At 37.1% G+C, this 19,315-nt stretch overlaps 2 protein-coding genes across 2 annotated transcripts; one reads left to right on the top strand and one right to left on the bottom strand.

Moving 5' to 3' along the window:
- Positions 1 to 120: 120 nt before the first annotated feature.
- On the top strand, positions 121 to 3,162 carry rtv (QVR superfamily protein rtv). The gene is made up of 3 exons (XM_046630721.2): positions 121 to 381; positions 1,277 to 1,444; positions 1,842 to 3,162. Exons 1-3 carry the CDS (start codon positions 303 to 305, stop codon positions 2,045 to 2,047), a joined length of 453 nt encoding a protein of 150 aa, XP_046486677.1. The 5' UTR covers positions 121 to 302; the 3' UTR covers positions 2,048 to 3,162.
- LOC124221075 (uncharacterized) lies at positions 1,960 to 15,327 on the bottom strand. The gene is made up of 5 exons (XM_046630718.2): positions 15,102 to 15,327; positions 4,358 to 4,475; positions 3,713 to 3,787; positions 3,439 to 3,639; positions 1,960 to 3,161 (listed from the first exon to the last, which is right to left on the bottom strand). Exons 1-5 carry the CDS (start codon positions 15,108 to 15,110, stop codon positions 2,944 to 2,946), a joined length of 621 nt encoding a protein of 206 aa, XP_046486674.1. The 5' UTR covers positions 15,111 to 15,327; the 3' UTR covers positions 1,960 to 2,943.
- Positions 15,328 to 19,315: the final 3,988 nt, after the last annotated feature.

Consider the following 19,315-nt stretch of genomic DNA (forward strand, 5'->3'; position numbering starts at 1 on the left):
GGATCGAGATGAATGTCTTATCGACATAATGGTCGAATACGCATGCAGTAATAGATACAGATTTCCAAAGTATCGTACGATGTCCGGTATCACGCACTGCAAAGTGAAAGGAGCTAAGACAGCAGTGGGAGCAGAACACAGCTGTGCAGTGTAGAATTGACAGGAGTGACTGGTTCTGGAAGAATTTCTCAACTTCGATACAAGATGGCTGATTGTTGAAAAAATCGTGCAAAGATCTCGCCGTTTTGCGCCCAGTTACAGTCTCCGAGTGCCAAAATATTGTTAAATTCCGATTCGAGACAATGGTGTCCAAGAAACTGACTCCGATTTTCACTCTAACGATCATACTCTGTGCCACTTTCCTACCACATACTGTCGAAGGTAAGTTATCCAACATGGCGTCGTTTTATATCCGGATTCAAACTTTCACCGGATTTTGGTCGAACTTAATTATTGTTACGGTTCAATTCTTTTGCTAACCTTTGAGTAATTGTTATTCACCGGTAACGAATGGTCATCACCCCAGTAATTTTCTGCGTCAAGTGCATTCTTGCACGTATAATTTATGATAGATTTTAGTAGATTTGTTATTGTACGGGTCACCCATGGATGTAATTCAATGAATCGCAAGTGATTATTCGTTTCCAAAATCTTACACGAAGTTGTAGTATAAACAAAATTGAGATTCTACATTCATAAAAGATTATTTTGATGCAATGGTTTAATTTAGTTTCAAGTTTCTCAATACTGTACGTAATATGTATTATTCGCATGGATCCCAAGGCAAAACAAAGCATGCAAAAGTTTTTTTTTATGCATTTCATAAAGTCGTTGTCTCGTTTTAACTTATACGTTTCAAGAAACTTGTTAGCTTGGTCTGACCTGAAAACCCGGTGATATTGTTAATGAGGGTTGACGAATTACGAAAATCGATTTATTCATAAGGAAAATGACTCACGTTTACTTTTATTTGTGGAGAGTCAGAGACTTTGACTGTTAAGCTATTTTGTTGAAGAAATATTAATATGTTCGTTTATATGAAACGTTCCTTAATCGATCACTATTAATAAAATAAATATCAGCTTTTGTGAGAGTCCGAATCATGTTTCGACTGGATCGTTTTATAGGTCTAAAAAATGAAAACCATCATAAGATAATGACAACATAACCGTTTTCCGGCTTATCAAAGACTCTTGATGCTATCTTGAAATTGTTTCACAACGCTCCGATAAATTATGAATAATTAATGAAACTATACCAAGTATTTTCTGCACAGGTATCCTCAAGAGATGCGTTCAGTGCAGATCGAGGGGTGAATTGGGATCCTGCAAGGACAAATTCACGATGAATGCAACGCAGATTGCCGAAGAGCACGGAGTGGAGGCAGTTCCATGCGCCTCCGGATGGTGCGGAAAAATAATCGAGAGTCAAAATCTCAACAACGGTAATTTGCATAATTTACGTGAATATCGAATGAATGATGAACATAAGCTTATCAAAGTCTGAATCACGCATGTTATACGGAATATTGACTTTTCAACATCGGCGATGAAGAAGAATCTCGCAAGTGATAAATGGTAATTGCGTATTTTCTTATCTGATCATTGACCATCCGGATGACATTACAAGCGTTTTCTGTTCTGCAAGGTTTTATTTCATAAGGTTTTAAAAGTTGGAAACGAAGGTATTTCAATTGTTGGACACTACTGGATTTTTCGATAAGCCGCAGGTGATTTGGCATTTGAAGAATGGTCAAATTCCCGAAAATTATTATAATAATAGCGTTGAACGTCGATAATACACTGAACGGGTAAATCTAATTCACATTTCATTTTTGACAGAATATGGAACAGCGACACAACGAATGTGCCTTCAGCGTGGCCCAGACGATTACGAGGAACGTTGTTCGAACACAATTTGGAACTACAAGAAGGTCTACATATGTTTTTGCCTAGGCGATCTTTGCAATGCCTCAACGAGAACAACTTTGCCCAGCATTACCTTGCTAATCGTAATTGGTTTTGTGGGAAGGTGGTTTATTTTATGATCATACGCACCAAGATAATCGTGACCATGTAATAATGTATAACGAAGTGCTACAGCCACAGAAAAGAAGTACTTTTAATTGGGAGTTTCGAACTGCTGCAGGGTGATAAAAGTGACCGCTTATAACGTACAAGAAGAGAATAATCGACGTCCTTCTGCGTGAAGGAAAAGAAATTTAAAATCCAAACGTTACACGTTTTATAATATGAGGTGATCGGTTTGGTGATGAAAAATACTCGATAATTTATGGTGGTAAAATTTCTTATCGTTTGGATCACGTTAGAAGAGAATCAATTCCCGTATGGTAAAGAAAATGTATAATGTTTAATTGGCTACATGATTATATAATTTTGGCAGCATAAATATGTAGTATGCTCCGTTTGAATATAAATACCTACATATATACCGTATTGCGAAAACTATACATGCATTGTGTGTATACCCATATACACAAATTATGTGTATTCTAATCAGTATAGTTTATAGCATTTATAAATAATGAACTGTGTATATTAATGTTAAAAAATATTGTCGTATTTCCAATGAATTGTTAATTTTATACAATGAATAAGTCTATAATGTAATCGATAATTATACTTATAATACTCATTCGTTTGTGTCCTCCAATTTGTATATTATATATATAATACAAAGTACTCGAGAAGTACCCGACGATTTTATAACGGGACGCCCAAACATGTATCGTATATGTATATTATATTATATTACGGATCTACCAGGCTGGGAAAATTTGTGCAAAAACAATTTATTGTTAAAATAAAATCGAAGACGGTTAAGTACGAAATAGTGAAAATTTGGTCGAGATGAATGCTGGAGCATTGTAATATAAGACACGAGAAATGATTTCTCACGTCCGTCGTTGTTCGTTTAATATAATCAATGTCCACGTTTCATTCCTTTTCTGTAAAATGGGGATTCTGGCCTCAGGCTGCTGAGGACGTGACCGTGCAATCCGTTGATCCTTCGTTCTTCCTGATTTCTGAGCAAGGCTCGCGCGTGAGGATAATCATCATAAAAAAGCTCTCCTCGGCCGTAAATGTACTTCACAGCCAACATCGCTTCCTCTCCTGTCAGAAGCAGAGGATCCGGATGATCTGTGGTCAAAATTACAACCTTGTCAGTAAACTTCCACAATGCAAAGTGCAAGAGTATTGAGGAAGAAAAAAAAATTGAAGCCCATCAATTTTTTGGAAGTAATTGTTGATTCAGAAGTAAAATCTCAAGTAGTAGGATTAATGAATATGAAATAATTGCATAATACGAAATTTTCTTCGTCGGTTGATTCTATTTTTCAAAAATCTAATCAAAAGATCACAAAACGCGATTTCTTCGAGCATTTGAGTATCAGGTATGAAATTGTCATTGGTATACCAAGCCCGTTGGAAAAATCCGGAGTTACGTGATCCTGAGAGCTGTATCCCAAGTCGTTGATGTCGATCGGTGGCAAGAAAACGCCGATGGGCCAAAGAGCTTCGGCATTTCCCGGTGATATCGTTCTTTCGCGCAAGGATCTCTCCGGAGAAGAGGCTCGATCGAACTGCTGGACTTCCTCCAGAGGCGTCGTTCTTACTCCTGGAATATAAGTTGGAGTTATTTCCATGCCATCGAAATAACGTCTTTCAGCAATTCTTCACACACTACGTACCGAATTGCCTTGAACTTCGTTCGCCATTTCTCCGTCCTACCGAGAGAAAGGACTTTTGCGCCACCGTGTTACCTGCTAGAAAATTGCGAACAATTTACCGATTTACGAACTGACAGAGTTATGGAGGAATGATCAGAATCTCTTAAATATATTTAAGGTGTTCGAATTCTAGCGCGACATTTTTTTAAGTCATCCGAAGTAGCTTTTGAAATATTACTTGGATACTTTTCTTTTCACTATAATGAACTTCTCAATCCTGAAATTAATAATTCAAATGCTGTAGATAAGTACCCTGAAATATTCGGAAATTTCCTTAAATTTTTTGAACCTTATACAAGTCGTTGAGATCTCGTGAAATCTACCGAAATCTTTGGCAATCGTACAAAATGCTTGGAAATGGTTGTTAAATCGGTTGAAGCCGTCTTAAATATTGTCAAGTAGTTATTGAAGTTACTGGAGATTGTTGAAGCAAGGAAATTTGAAACATCGGTAATCCCGAAGCATAGAAAATATTGAAATCCCGACAGAAATGACTTGCAATAACAATGATAAAAAATCAGCGTCACACGGATGCAATTTTGAGTTAAATTGGCCGTGACATGAATTCGACGATTATTCATATCGTCGTGAGAATGCAATTATTACCATGAGTCGTGAGTCCGTGTTCATAGCTGTGAGGTGGGGACACAAATTTGACGTGTATGCTCGCAAGAGGAGCGGCTTGAATCGTCATTGAAGTCGTCAGCAGGACGAGAACCTTCAGCTGTAAATGAAGTTATGACAAAGGAAGAGAAACGGAAAGACATATGTAACGGAATAAGAGAGAAAATAAAAAAAAAAAAAACTTCGTGCGTAGTGTAGAATAATACAAGTATATGTATATTATGTTGAAATGCCGCAGGTATAATAATTCACAGATAAATAATTGTCAAAAGAAGGTGGTAGGTACGAAGTGAACCTTGAGATTGTAATGCGTGGACATTCGTTTAAACAACAACATCGATAGCCGCAGATAAACCTCTCGACGCGTGAAACCGAGCCTGAAGCTTGCGGTTTGTAGTTCAGTTCCCCGGCTGTTATCTGTCGAGGCATCGAATACGGGTCACAATCCAACTTCTGCACTGCACGATCAATGATTTGCATAATTTAATAGCTCGGCCGTGAGTCGTGGGCTTAAAATTTGTCAGCATTTATTGCAATATACACAAGAGCTGTTTCGGTGCATCGAAGGAGAGTCAAACATTTCGTGCCCGTTCATTTATTTACCTGGCGATGCAGTGGTTGCGAAACAATTTTTATTCAGACGAAACGACGTTGACGTTTCGAGTAAATTAACTGATTAATGGCACGTATTTATAATGAATATTTGATCATACGCTACCGCATATCCTGCACTGGCCTGATTTCATAATTGTATCGATGCGATGCGATGATTTCATTGGTTGATAATTGATTTTTATTTATCATTTAATCCGCTAATTTGCCTAATAATTCTACACACTAAGAACGATTATCGAAGGACGCGACGCGTCGAAATTGATGGATGGAACTATCGCTATTGCAGTATAATAATTCGCTGGGGGATTTACGATATTGTTGCCCACAGAGGCGATTGAACTAACAACTATCAATGGACAAGCTTATTTGTTTCGATTGCTTAATAATAATACACCGTCCATAATCTATATACAATTCCGTACTCAACTTGTCGGACCTTGCTCCGATTTCACGCCATTTAGAAGCACCTTCAATTTGAATAGTTCATTTATGACTTGCGCTTCGCTCGATAAAATTGTTACACGTATATCACTTTCGATCTACATATGTATATTACACATTCGGGTTGATCCGGTCTGTTCGATTCAATTAGCCTCGAGTTTTCGCTGCAAATTAGAGTCGATTCGTTTATTTTCTTCTTGTTTCGAATTCTCCACCACTTCCAAGCTGTCTTCTTTAAACAGAGAAGTCACGCCCAAAAGTTAGAGCTTTGTGCAAACGTAAATTTTGTTTCTGGATTCAAACCAGTTGTTATAAAGAGGAAATTTTATGTTTAGCTACGAGGCATTCCACGTCAAATTAGCAGCCCATGTACCTCATCCTCTTCGATTTTAATGATTTTTTAGTATGATATTCGTACCGACCCAAAAAACGTCTCGGAATTTCTTTCAGATTTTATTAACCACCGGTGCAATTTCAAAAAGATCGAAAAATCAATTCGGAAACGACATTTTTAAAAATCTTAAAATTCACACTGATTCTATGATCCAGAATATGATTTTTGAGCAACACACGATAATGGGATCTACTAATTTACTACTTTTGTGGTAAGTTTTTAGTTTTTCCATGTCGGAATTATATTTATTTTTTCATTTTTTATATGCCATGATCTAAATTGATTGAAGCATCATATTTTTTTCATGATCTCGTGATCTATTCGGATCAGAGAGTCGAAAAAAAAATTCCAATTCTGACATGGAAACCTTAAAAACTTCTAAAAAAAAATAGTCAATATTGTGATCCCATTATCGCGTGGTGCTTAAGAATCATAATTTGATTCGTGCAATTTGTGTGAATTTTTTCAGATTTTTAAAAATGGCGATTTCAGAATTGGTTTTTCAATTTTTTTCAAATTTCACCGGTGGCTGAAAAAATTTGTACAAAAATTCCGAAACCTTTTTGGATCAGTATGAACATCGTGTTAAAAATATTATTAAAACGGAACAGAATCAGATACATGGACTGCTAATTTGACGTAGAATGCCTCACAGATACTCTTATCGAAAATGCCCGAATTTAATTAAAGTCTGTAAAAAGTTGGAAATCGTGGAAAAATTACTAAAGTAAAAAATTTCAACCCGTTTCCCCGACAGTTTGAATTTCAATCCGTCATAATTGGATAATTTGCAAAATTGATATTTTTTTACCCGAGCTTTTTCATTACGGCAAGGTATGAAAGTAAACCGTTTGCGAGTTTGTTTCGCTACATTGAACATTAAATTATAATCTCGAACCTGAATTATACAACAAACTTGTTATGGTAAATTTTTGCAATTATGTACGTAACTCAGAACACTTTGTACAACACAGTGCAGTTCTGCTTTAGCCGCATACCATAGACTCACTCAACCGCGAAGAGCATTTTTTCGTTTTCAGTGCGTCTTCGCAATACCTTCTTACGATTATACTGCAGGGTTAACGGAACCGATGAACTCACCGTCGAATGAAAAGTCCAATACGTTGGAATATAGGATCTGGGAATCACCGAAATATTAAAACCAAATCACGTCACGTATGATTACCTACAATAATTGTAACCATCGATTGAGAAATGACGATATAATTGAACGTGAATGGGCATAATTGAAAACCAATGCTATAATCTGGTAAGCATCGAAAACTAAGGTGAATGAATAATTTCCGCAGATTACGGAATACCGAGAGGAAGAGTTGAGCATTGGCGTGCAGAGCCGCAAGTATTCAGAAATTAGAACGAGGGAGCTACGGAGTAGAAAGATTTACGAGTGGAAAGGAAAGGAAAGCAACATTGTGCGATAGTTGGCCGCTTCAATTAAACTGACCTGTCAATAAATTCATGAAAGCAGCTGCGGGTTACAGAAATCGGTGTTGTCACATCCACGGCGTTTATATAAATTATACAGCCTTCGAAGATAGCGAGGCGAGGATAACACAGATTTCTTCTAAAAAGAGATTGCAGAATCGCAGTAACTATCTCTATTTATACGTATGTGCAACAAACGGGCATTGTGCTGAATTATTGTTATACAAAGGTGTAAAGCCTTTCGGTACACCTCGTTACCATTGCACGTAGAACGTAACCACCCTAATTCTCGATGACTTGCAAGTAAAGATTTGTCAAATGAATTACGCCGCATTATCTCTCGATTCATTGTTCGTCGTTTCTCGCAACGTCCGATTACGCGTAACGAGAGCGTGAAAGAAATGTGTAGAAAGAAAAGAATGTGGAACGCTGCTCAATCGCAATCAGGTATAACGTACGTCACGTACCTTTTGTTGTAAACAAGGCACTTTCATTGGGCGACAATTGCGCAAGCTTGACAATTCGCTAACAGTCGGATAATTTGTTGAAAAAAAAAAAAAACGAGTTGAAATAAAGAGTCAAATACGAACGACTGATTAGTTGGTATTTTTTCTTTAGCAGACCGCTGAAGTTCTTAAGTTTGAACTGGAATGGAATTTGAAAGCTTAGTTGGACGAAGAAGAGCGTTAGAGGTGGACTCACGTTTTTGTTATAATATGTCGGTGCGCAAAAAAATAGTCAGTATTGCGCCAGCAGAATCTATAGCAATTACAGTGAGATCAGATTTTACCCAGTATTACATTTTAGTCATAATTAGGCTGGCAGTATAGTTATCCCAACTGACGTACCAGCTACAATCATTTTTTTTCTATATGAAAGAAACTTGGTTCTCCAGACGGACAATAAAAAAATAATTCCGACCATCGGCTGTTCAGGTTTTCTAGTTTGTTGAATATCAATACCAATTGATGATAGTTGTGTAAATATGAACCTGATTAAACATGAGAAAAATGATTACGATCAATGTCGGCATCAATGAAGTAGAATTGAACGAAACTAAAAGTCCTCATCCCCGTCTGATTTTGTTGGTTAACCAAAAAGATGATTTTTCTCACAAAACATCCCCATTGCTTGTTCAATTCTAGTAATAAACGGTTGGTTTTAAACGTAAATAAATTTCCTACAAACCAACCGATTTAGATTTTCGGCGAGGATAATGAATTTCTTGATGAATCATAAGTTCATCATCTGCGAATTTATACGATTGTAGGAACGTGATTTTTTTTCCAAGTATCGATCAGTTTAAGAAAAAAAATTTGTCTCGGATAATTTACAAGGGATTCATTTATGAATGTGGTAAAAACATTTTTTATTACTATCTGACAAATCACACATGGGAATTTTCGGTGAAGAAGTAGTAGAATATGTGATATTTTTTTTTTTAACATTCCTAATAAAAGATGGTATTCGCGATTGAAATTGAAAGTTTTTCGATTTCTTAGCTTCAGATGCATTTTATTAAGGCTTTTGTTCCGCCACGTTTCTGTTTCAACACATTTCGGACTTGACTGTACCTCTCACGCATCCTTAAAACTATCTAGAAATTATGTGTCGAGCCGTTCAAACCGGTATAAAACTTGGAGAGTTCAACTTTATACTTTAATTACCTCATTCGTTTTCAATGCGAATAAGCTACCGATGCAGATCCGGTTCAACAAATCAGAAATGCAGATATATGTCTGCAACGTGTACGGCGTTTCCACTTCGGACGCGTTTCGATTCAGATCTGACCCTTGTAAACCGGTCGAAGCAATGGCTGTAAGATATGCACGAGTGCATGATACATACGTCGTATACTAGGTATAGACTTATCGCAAGGTGAGTGCGCGTTGCGTCATTTGTAATATGATATCGTTTTGTTTATCACAACTTGCATTCAAGTTTTTCATGCTCTAAAGAATACGACGATTTTAAATTATAAATTAAACTTTGATCTTTACAATTTGAACCGTGTGAAAATCAGAGATAGCTTAATATCAGTGATTGAAATTTTTCTTTTACGCAATCGTTTCTTGAAGAGTTCCTGCGATATTCATACAAGAAAAAATTTTAAACATGACTCGAAATCGCAAAGCTTTTCCAATCCAGATCAAGAAATTCTAAATTCTGTGTAATTCATTCATGTTCACGAATTGTTGAAAAATACATTATCTAGGTAGTTTTTCAAACTAGTTCAATGTGAATATCCAAAAGCATTTCACTCTGGTCTCTGGGACGAGCTTTACCAAGAACTTTCGCGACTATATAATATAAGAGGTCTCCGAGAAATTGGTTTCAGCAGGCTGGGAAATCCTTGGCACTTTTCGCAGGAGTGGTAACTGAAACTTTCCTCAAATTGAGTCACGCACGCTTCAAGGTTGATGGTTTTTTTTTATAAAATTTCAATTTAAACTTGAGTATTATACATTCCCATACGCGTGGGCTGAGTTGTTTTACATCCAGCTTGCAGATAGCATCTCGATTTCACTCTCCTCACCTCTTTGCCATCCCTTTTTTTTTCAAACCAATCATAAATTCAGTACGATCGGCTCCAGATTTCTCATCAGCATAATCCATACAAGTACGACGGGAATTACAACGGGGCTTAAAATTGATTTGACTTTTTTTTTATAACGTATTCAATTTTATCGATTACAGGAAACGACTAACGATTTTCACGCCTTAATGAGTATACACCTGATCAAATTCGCGCAAAAATTAATAAAAGTCGCAATAAGTAATACAGTACGTGTTATATATATTATGCATGCACGCAGGATATACATGAATGTGCACAGCTCGCAAGTATTGTATCTCATATATCACTGTACATACGGAAGACACATGGAGGCACTTTATACTAGTATCGATGTTACACAAATACCTTTGAAAATTTATTGAAGAAGTGCAAGTATATACGTAAGATGTGAAGCAACAGTCACGTGAATTGGCCATGCAACGAACTGCGCAAGGTTCACGTGCAACTTCCAACTTATATGGCATAATATCTCATCGACTCTTCAGACTTCGGGACTGATGCTTTTTTTCAACAAGGTTCATTACGATACCAAGAAAGGAGACGGTCAGAGTTGAGACGCTTTTGATGAAATTATTAAAATACGCGCAGAAATTTCTTGCAAACTTTTAAGGAATTCAGTTTTACAGTACATATCTTCCAATAAAATTTGTCAAACGTATATCCCGGAATGTGCGAGAGAATTAGAGGTTAAAAAATAGCCGGCTCTTTCATAATCCATCTTTCATCTTTGTCACAGGTGAATCGGAGTAAAGCGATCATACATCGTGAGTTTTTTGAACAGTGAAACGACCCGTGCGCCTGATACAGGCAACCGGGATCACATGTCCAGGTTGAGCACCGTATCCCGCCATCGCATTATTGCGCCGAACAACTGAATCTGACGACAGTTCTACTCTTGATTTTCTCATTATTGTCTTTGTTTATTGTCCGAAATCAATTTTTCATCATTTTCCGCATGTTGTATTATTCAGACTATTTTGACAAATAATGTTTGTTACGCTTGGGACGTCCGTGGTGCTCAACCTAAACACGAGCTGTAACTCCGGTTGCCTGCTTCAGGCGCACGGATCGTTTCGCTGTTAGAAAAACTCACGATATGTCGATATATCGTTGAGAATATATGTATCCGTATTACACAGATCCGAGCGATATGTATAATGCACGGGGAAGCGGGATTACATTAATGATTTCGCCATATACGACGGGGACTAGTAAACTAGACGGTCTGTTGGCTCGGGCATAGATCGCATGAAAGTCATTGTACTTTGTTAGATCAGGCAAGCATTGAAACAACGTTCACGAGACGTGGAACAGACGTAAGTTTTTTGGTTTTTCACACAACATGAGCAATGCGAGACTCCCTTGAACTCCAGCTTTCAGCAATTAGAATCAATCCTCGTTACAGTATCGGCTGACAGTCGAACAATTGCCAATTGGCGTGCATTGTATTGCACAATAATTGCCGTTTCGAGATTACTCCAGACGCTTTAACACTCGCTTGCTGGTTGTCCGTGTCTTTCCCGGCCCGAGAAGAGACTGAATTGCAAAAACTGGATCGCTGCGCAGAGCTGATTAGCAACTCTGCGTACAAAATTTCGCAATTTACTTCGCAGAACTAACACCTACGCATTAGATTCATTCTGCGCATGCGATTCCGTATTCGCAGATGCTGAACCCTGCTACGGATCCATTTACGACACAGGCGAATATAATTGCGGCATGATTTTCTTGCGAGGCTCGAGCAGTTAAAAGAGATCTTGAAATTGTAGAAGAATTCAATAAGGCTGTAAGTCCCATGTTTTTTTTTTTTTTTTTTTTTTGGAAAACATTTTTTCCTAAATAACACTTACAGCTTGTATAAATTCTCGTTTGTCGGCCGGTTTTGAGGAAAAATATTCACCAAGTCAATGCGGCTGCCGCAGCCTTACGATAAATATATCATTCAAGCAAGGGGGATAAAAATGAAAAGAACAAATTCCGAGAGCGAGCGTTATAGGTATGTATTGAGTTCAAGGGTTAAACCAGTTTTCTCTTGGAATTGGCTTGCAACGTGATACTTGCACGCTTGTCAGTCTGGCAGAGAACAATGCAGCCGTGAACCACGTGCGTAGAATATATCGCGTTATCACGATAAACGTAAAATGCATTACTTGGTGCACCAAACTCACCGCGGGAGTGTAACGTGCGCTTGCAAGCTGGCTATAAACTTGAAGATAAGCCTACCAGATAAACTCAGTTCCGGGTTTTTAACTACGTACGCATGTAACTCCAGTGAGTAATTGTCTCACGGTAATTTGTTCATTCGCGGAAAAATTCACTCGACTCGTGTAAGCTCAACGGATTTTGTCAGGTTGTTACATGCAAACGAATCTCTGCGCTGGATATATCATCCCCCAAAAACAGTTTCAACTACAGCATTTCACCGAATTTTTATGAACTTCGATGATTCTCTATATTCTAGTTTTTACATTAGAAAAAAAAAACTGTCGCCGTTCATTACTGGATCACAAATAAACACAATTATACTTTGTAATTGATTTCTTTAAGCTTGCTTGGAAAATATAAATTTTTACCGAAAAATCGCTACACTTTTGCTAAAATTTTATTTCTGGCAATATTATATGGCTACCAAGTGTTTATTCTTGATAACTGCGGTGAATTTAGAAAAAAGAATCTTCAATTAAACTCTCGATCAAAATTTTTCTTCTCTGTTCAAGCATTTTAGAATTATAAATACAGAGGGATAATTAAATCTAAGGTTTGGAAAACAAGTCACTTCCATTTTTCAAATGCAATATATTCTAATTGTGTGTAACAATAGAACACATGCTACCGTTATTGCGTAGGTGTATTTATGTTCGTAGTCAGTTATAATCCGTCAAGTGCTAGGCTGACATTCTGTATACCCGCAGGGTTGTTCCATTTACAGCTATCTGAGACAAGGGCAATCGGATTATACAATTAACTTTGTTTTCTTGCATTTTTTATCCACTTCCACAGTTACAAGACCAGTGATATCACTATTTCATAACCTGTCCTTTTGCTCCCTCAAATCATACCCACTGCAGATATTTCTAAAATCATTTCCTCCATTAGCGTAAAATTTATAAAACGAGACCCATTTATCATTAGTTGCTTCTGATTTTCGATTGCAATAAATTGACAATAATTTGTTTCAATCCGGAAAACGAATTTTCCATTCAAGTCCTTTCAAAAATGACCCGGAGGAGAATATATATGATTTGATTTACGTTTTAGGATTATTAGATCCAAATTTCGTCGGTGTCTTACCTGATTCGTCCATATACCATTTCTAGATCTGATCAGATTGCAGAGGCGTAATTATATCGCTATACTTGCTTTTATCAGATCTATTTATAAATCAAATATGGTTAGATCTATTAAAGTCCAATCAGGTTTATAAATTATGTATGGCTGGATCAGACTAGTTAGAGATAAGATTTTAATCTACTTAAATCTAATCAAGTCTAACAATAAGTGAATCAAATCATATCTGTTCGAATAAAGTTTCGTTTTAATTTTCGACAATTTCGAACTACAAAACAGTTCGTCAGTTACTTCAACGGTTCTTCCGCAGGTCTAATCCCATGTTCATTATTTATATAAATTTGTATACACAGTACTCTACTATTTTGCAACACAATATTTTGCACACTTCGACGACAAGTAATCAGTTTTATTCTAAAGGTCCATCAATTGCCTTTTACCCACACGCCTGACAGTATTTCAATATATGTAGTGATTTAGTAATGAAAATTTTGTGGTGCAAGGTCTGTAAACGATAGTGGTTTCTGATTTCATTGTCAGTAGGTAAGTCAGTCGTTCACCGAGTCCAAAAAAAGTAATCGAAACAAAACGATCAGGAGTGAATCGTCATGGTCAAATCGATAATCTATAACTGACTCTGGACAAGTACAATTCACTCCAAAGCCTTGAGTGACTGGATCTCAAATATTGCACACCGTTTCTATAATCCATGTTGAACTGGTTTGCGCCCTAAGAATCAGTAACGGTGCGTTTTAGATAAACGTTTGCAAAGAAAAATATCCGACTGCAAAAGTTAGACAAGATAATACAGCGTTTTTTGTTCTGCCGCGGCTGTAATTTGTCCAACGGTAATCGTTTGCGATAAGTCAGCAGCAATTAGGGGCCATTACTCCGTGCACATTGCAGCCAAACTCTTGCTCACAATTGGCGAGAATCTAAAACCACGGCTGAAGGAAAATTGCAACGAACAATTGGGAATTCGGTAATTGAAATAACTCCCGCATTTACGATGGCAAGTCTGGTATAAGAATTATGGGTATAATTGTCGGGCCCAGAAGCGCGTGCTGACAGACCTGGGCAAACTTCAAGACGGTGTGTAAAATGCGTCTAACAGACTTTCGCCTTCCGTTCACCACGAAGACACCTCGTGCCTCAAACAATCTCATCACCCGTTGCAACTCGTATACAACGTGGGAAAAATTGCATAATTTTGCCGGTGGCTAATTCTTCGAGGAACACTGTCACGGCTGTACGAAGTCATTGATCGAACTATATTTATGTCACTTCGGTCCACCTATGACGAAATTAATCCTAACTGTACGCTGACAATTTAATTCTTACTTGCATCTTACTTGGAGTAAATTTGGATTTTTCTTTAAAATTACAAATCGCAAACCGTTTTTTAATGCTCAAAATTTGACACCTTGTCATTATTCACCTACAGCAGTTCAGCTTTTACAGTGTTATTTATGTTTCGTTTCATCAGCGACGAATTTTATACAATACAAATACAACGATTGCATCAAATGTGAACTGAAAAAAATTATATTTTCAATTTTTCATACCGCGCGAACGTTTCTCAATTTCGAATATTTTTATCAATCTTTTTTTTTACTTGGTGGGATCAGTATGACGACGAGTAAGTGAGTAAGACTTCATAAATCATGGCAGACCTTTTAATAGCACTTTAAGTCAGATCAATTACGATGCATATCAAGCTTCCGTAGGTTGAGCTGTCAAATAATTACGCGCTAAGTCTGTTTAAACCGATGATTAATCCAGCCTCGAGTCACACTCGCAAACCGCTCTAAAGAGTCGAGCAAGTTATCACAAATTTGTGTAAAATCCGAACATTTTTACCTGACTCGAAGAACTGATTCACCGCAGTCATTTCAAATAAATAAAACAGAGCGGAATGGTTGACTAATGATTTTTTAAGCAACTTATTACTTGATCAAACTTACCGTCATCATTATACCGTTGCAGTTTTTGTCAAACCGATAAATGCAGATTATAATCCAAGGCTCGAGCGTTGGAGCGGATATCACCGGGATAACGAATACTCACGAATCGCGGTTGAGAAGGTGTGTTCGATGTCACAGGATCAGTTCGGAACTGATCCAGTTCTCGTATCGTGAGAGAATGCCGTTTGCACTTTGCTGTTTGCTGGCAGAGGAGCTCCCGCCTGGTGTATATCGCATTCAGTTATACTCATCCAGCCCCTTGGCTACCTTCTACCTTGGACTTAGAGGGGGGGGGGGGGGGGGGGGGGAAGCCCACCTGGGCCTGATTTGCGAAGGACTGTAGGGACCACTGCATGACTTTCATATCGTAGCGATCCTTCGATACTGCAAGGATAATTCTAAGATTCGATCTGTCAATCGCTGACGTGAAAAATTTGAGACTCGGAGCAGTTCGAAGACGCATTGAAAACCAACGAGAACGAGTCTAGATCCGATTCTGCTCTATTCGTACTAAATTTATAACTTCCTGGAGTAGAATAAATAAATTCGAGTGAAACCAACTTCCAATTAGTTAAAACAGAGAACTAGGCTGCCGTATAAATTACCTAATTCGGAAATTACGACAGACTCTGTTATAATCGAGTTGGTATAATTACGATGAAGGCATTTCAAGCATGCACGCGTTCAAGCTTGCGTTACAGTTCTTTCAACATCCAACTCGTATTAGCGGGGATTACGAAGGTGATCATATTTAATTACAACTTCATTCTCGCATCTGTCTGTCTCCAGAGAACGAAGATATTAGCTCATTACAGCCGACAATGAATCCGATCGGTAATAACTAAATCAGTTCTTTAAGTGTTATTGTGTCGTGATCAGCGTTATATCAGTCGTTAATTATCGGTAGCGTCGCTCATGCTATTTTCATTTAACCAGCTATTGATCACGACCTACAAATCTTTCGGATAATTACCTCGTGCTCATACTTATAAGAAAAGTCGAAGGCTCCGGACAAATTGGTTCGCGGGAAGATTAATCGAAGTCGTATAATAAACGCGTCAGAATGCTGGCATTTAAGTGTACGGATCTTGTATCGTGAACTTTGTGTGTGAAAGTAAAAGCCTAACAGTTTGGGAGAGGTTTTTTGTCTATTGATATTCATAAAATTCACCCAAACCGATCACCCGATTACTTGTTACAGTCATGCTGCAGTCGTCTCGACTGTTTTTTTGTTTGAGCTTCAATGCAAAAAAGGCACAGATCTGTTCTCCGTGCAGCAAAGATAAAAAAACCAGTTTCTAGAGCATTTCCGTGATCGATACTCCGAAATTAGGATCCTGAAAGTCTTGATCCCGCAACGACAAATGAAGGTGGACCAGTATAATTGGAACTAGACTGCAAGTGTAGGTGTTGGACTTTCCAGTTGACTCAACCAGCTTCCAACACTTTTTTTTTGTCAGGGTAGAATGATGAAGGATATGCTAGTATGCAGTGGGAGCAAATTAAAACAATGCAGCGAATCTATGTCCCGAAGTAGCCGATATCTTGAATATTACTTACGCGATGTATTGCGGAAAGCACCGAAATGCAGAAGACTTTATAAAAAAAAATGTCAGCTGAGACTAGACGTTCACATTTTTTGCTGGACTATCAAGTGTACTTAGTTTTTACATTTTTTCCCGGGTGAAACTTTTCTTAAAATCGAATATTTTATGCTCGTAAAGCCTCCGGAGTGAATATCGAAGACCAATCGACGAAGTAATTCCTCAATGTCGTTTAATTATAACGATAAGAGAGAATGATTATTCTTCCAATCATAACTGACAATGGGCATAATTCAGGCTGCTTGAATAATTGGATATAAGATGGTATTATATAGTCTGTCACCGATTGCTTATTAATATAATTAATCAATCGACGTCAATTCTGAAAAATCTCCAGATTTTTTCTACATTTTTACGTGTCAACGGTTTCGATTATCATAGGAGTCCGGTATACAAGCGAGAGATGCGAATAAACATATCGAAGATTGATCTTGACGGATTAGGTCAAATCTTTTTTTCTAATTCTTCCTCGTTAATGTATGTCAGTCCATCGCACAAATGTTCGAGAAGTTGCATTCGTACAGGCGAAGTTAGTAGGACGTAAACGATTAATTATTTCCAGTTCTACTTTGTGTCTTGTGCCCGAAATTGAAAACCGTGGATGCGATAATACTGTGAGAAACAACTTTTTCGGTTTGATTTTGTTGCACGCTCCTTTTTCAAGGCCTTTCAAAAAAGCAAACTAATTCATTATGACCAGAGCGTGTAAATTTAAATACCATCATTTATTATAATACAGGAATGGAATAGGGACACGTACGCAATATTTCATACGTATAATCGTATCACCGATCTCAGTTTCAGTCACAATCTAGATCATCGGTTGTACCATTGTTACGTCTAACAATGCCACTTCGTGTGATCCGATTAGGTCTATAATCTATACACAAGGGCCATGTAACAATATACGTATAAATCGTAAGAATAAACTAATTTTTTTTTTGTTCGTATGTAGTAATATCTATACCAATAATATATTACAGGTACTTTAGTTGTGGAAAATGACTAGTCCAAGATTATACGTTTACGGTACTGAAAGTGCATAGTTTGAATATAATTCGAATACAAGGCTGTATTATACTTATATTTTTGCATGTGTTAGCTGCTCTGTAGGTAAATTATTCTGCAGTCTCATTCGCATAATTTACACATTTATTTGTGCCACTTGATCAAATCAACGCTTTTGATGTATACTGCATACTTTCCGAGGTATAAGCGGTGTAACTGAAAGGTGTCTTATTAATTGCTTTTAAAGGCCGTCGACTTCGCACAATTGCTCAGGATTGACGTAAATGATTTGAGAATTTCGCCTACAGCAGTGCGTCGTATGTTCGATACATCAATTCCATGTTCCGAAGCCAATCCAATTAATTCCACATGTGGAGCATGATTAACCGGCACTTATTTCTAATTGTGTCCCCAGGTGCGATTTTTCGATATGTCTCCAATGTCAATGATATAGGTATGATGTTGTGTAACGCATTTCAATGGTAGAATATACACTATTTTACAGATTATAGTGCGCAATGTCTTTATCAGAAATTCAGTAACTATTCCTTCACGTACGCTTCGATTACAATCTGTAATTTGCAATAGCTGAAATATATAATTTTAATTTCCCATTCTATTATTTTCGTTTCATGCTAGGACCCTGTATTTTCTCACAGTTACAAAATGTAAGCAATTGCAGCTTTCCTCCACGTGAATTCACAATCGGAAAATCAATGTCATTCGGTCAATCACCTTTAGTTTAATCCTAAGAAATCAAGTTTAATTTGTCCAGTATTATTGCTAGTAATATATAAATGTTGCACATTGTTGTGAAATGTTATTATTGCCAGCGATAAAATAGAGTTTGCACAACTGTTAATAGAAATTCATAAATTACAAGCATTTCCAAAAGATAAACTACACATGTAGGAGGTCAAGAAGAATCGACGGAATCCCTCCGGAAAAAAGTCGAAAACTAAACTTCAGTAATGCATTGTTCAGTACAGCCTGAATGAAATCAACAGAATAGAACTTGTTTTTTTAAAGAACTTGGGAAGTTTGCAAAATAAATAACAAAACCTATATAGTGAACGATGAAGAAATCCTGGACAACTTTCATAATATTAAGAATAATCTGTAAAAATACAAAAGAAACTGTTGAGATTTTCACAATTATGAAAATTGTCACAGAGGTTTCTCATAATAATACAAAATATGTCTGAAAGATTTGGGGTGTAATTTCTTTGAAAAATATGGTGAGATTTGCAGAAAAATATGACCACCAGAAATTCAAGGAGCTATGTTTGTTGCACTGTTACGTGTCGAATAATTTGGAACACACACCTACTTTACTCAGTAGTCATTTAAAGAATAAGTATTTTATATTAATGGTCTTTTTGTAGCCGTAAAACTTGCATACAAAATTTTTAGTTCAGTACATTTTGTATAATCAGTTTATAATCATCATGTTGAAATGGTGGAATGTGATGGAAATTGATGACTGAAATCACTAATTAGGCATTTAATTTTTTATACTTATCTTGTTTCCCCTTTCATCGTAGAATTGTATCATCAATGGAAAGAAGCGAACGACCGTATCGTAAAGCTACATGCATCCTA

Source organism: Neodiprion pinetum, chromosome 6, assembly GCF_021155775.2.
Source record: "Neodiprion pinetum isolate iyNeoPine1 chromosome 6, iyNeoPine1.2, whole genome shotgun sequence".
NCBI lineage: Eukaryota > Metazoa > Arthropoda > Insecta > Hymenoptera > Diprionidae > Neodiprion > Neodiprion pinetum.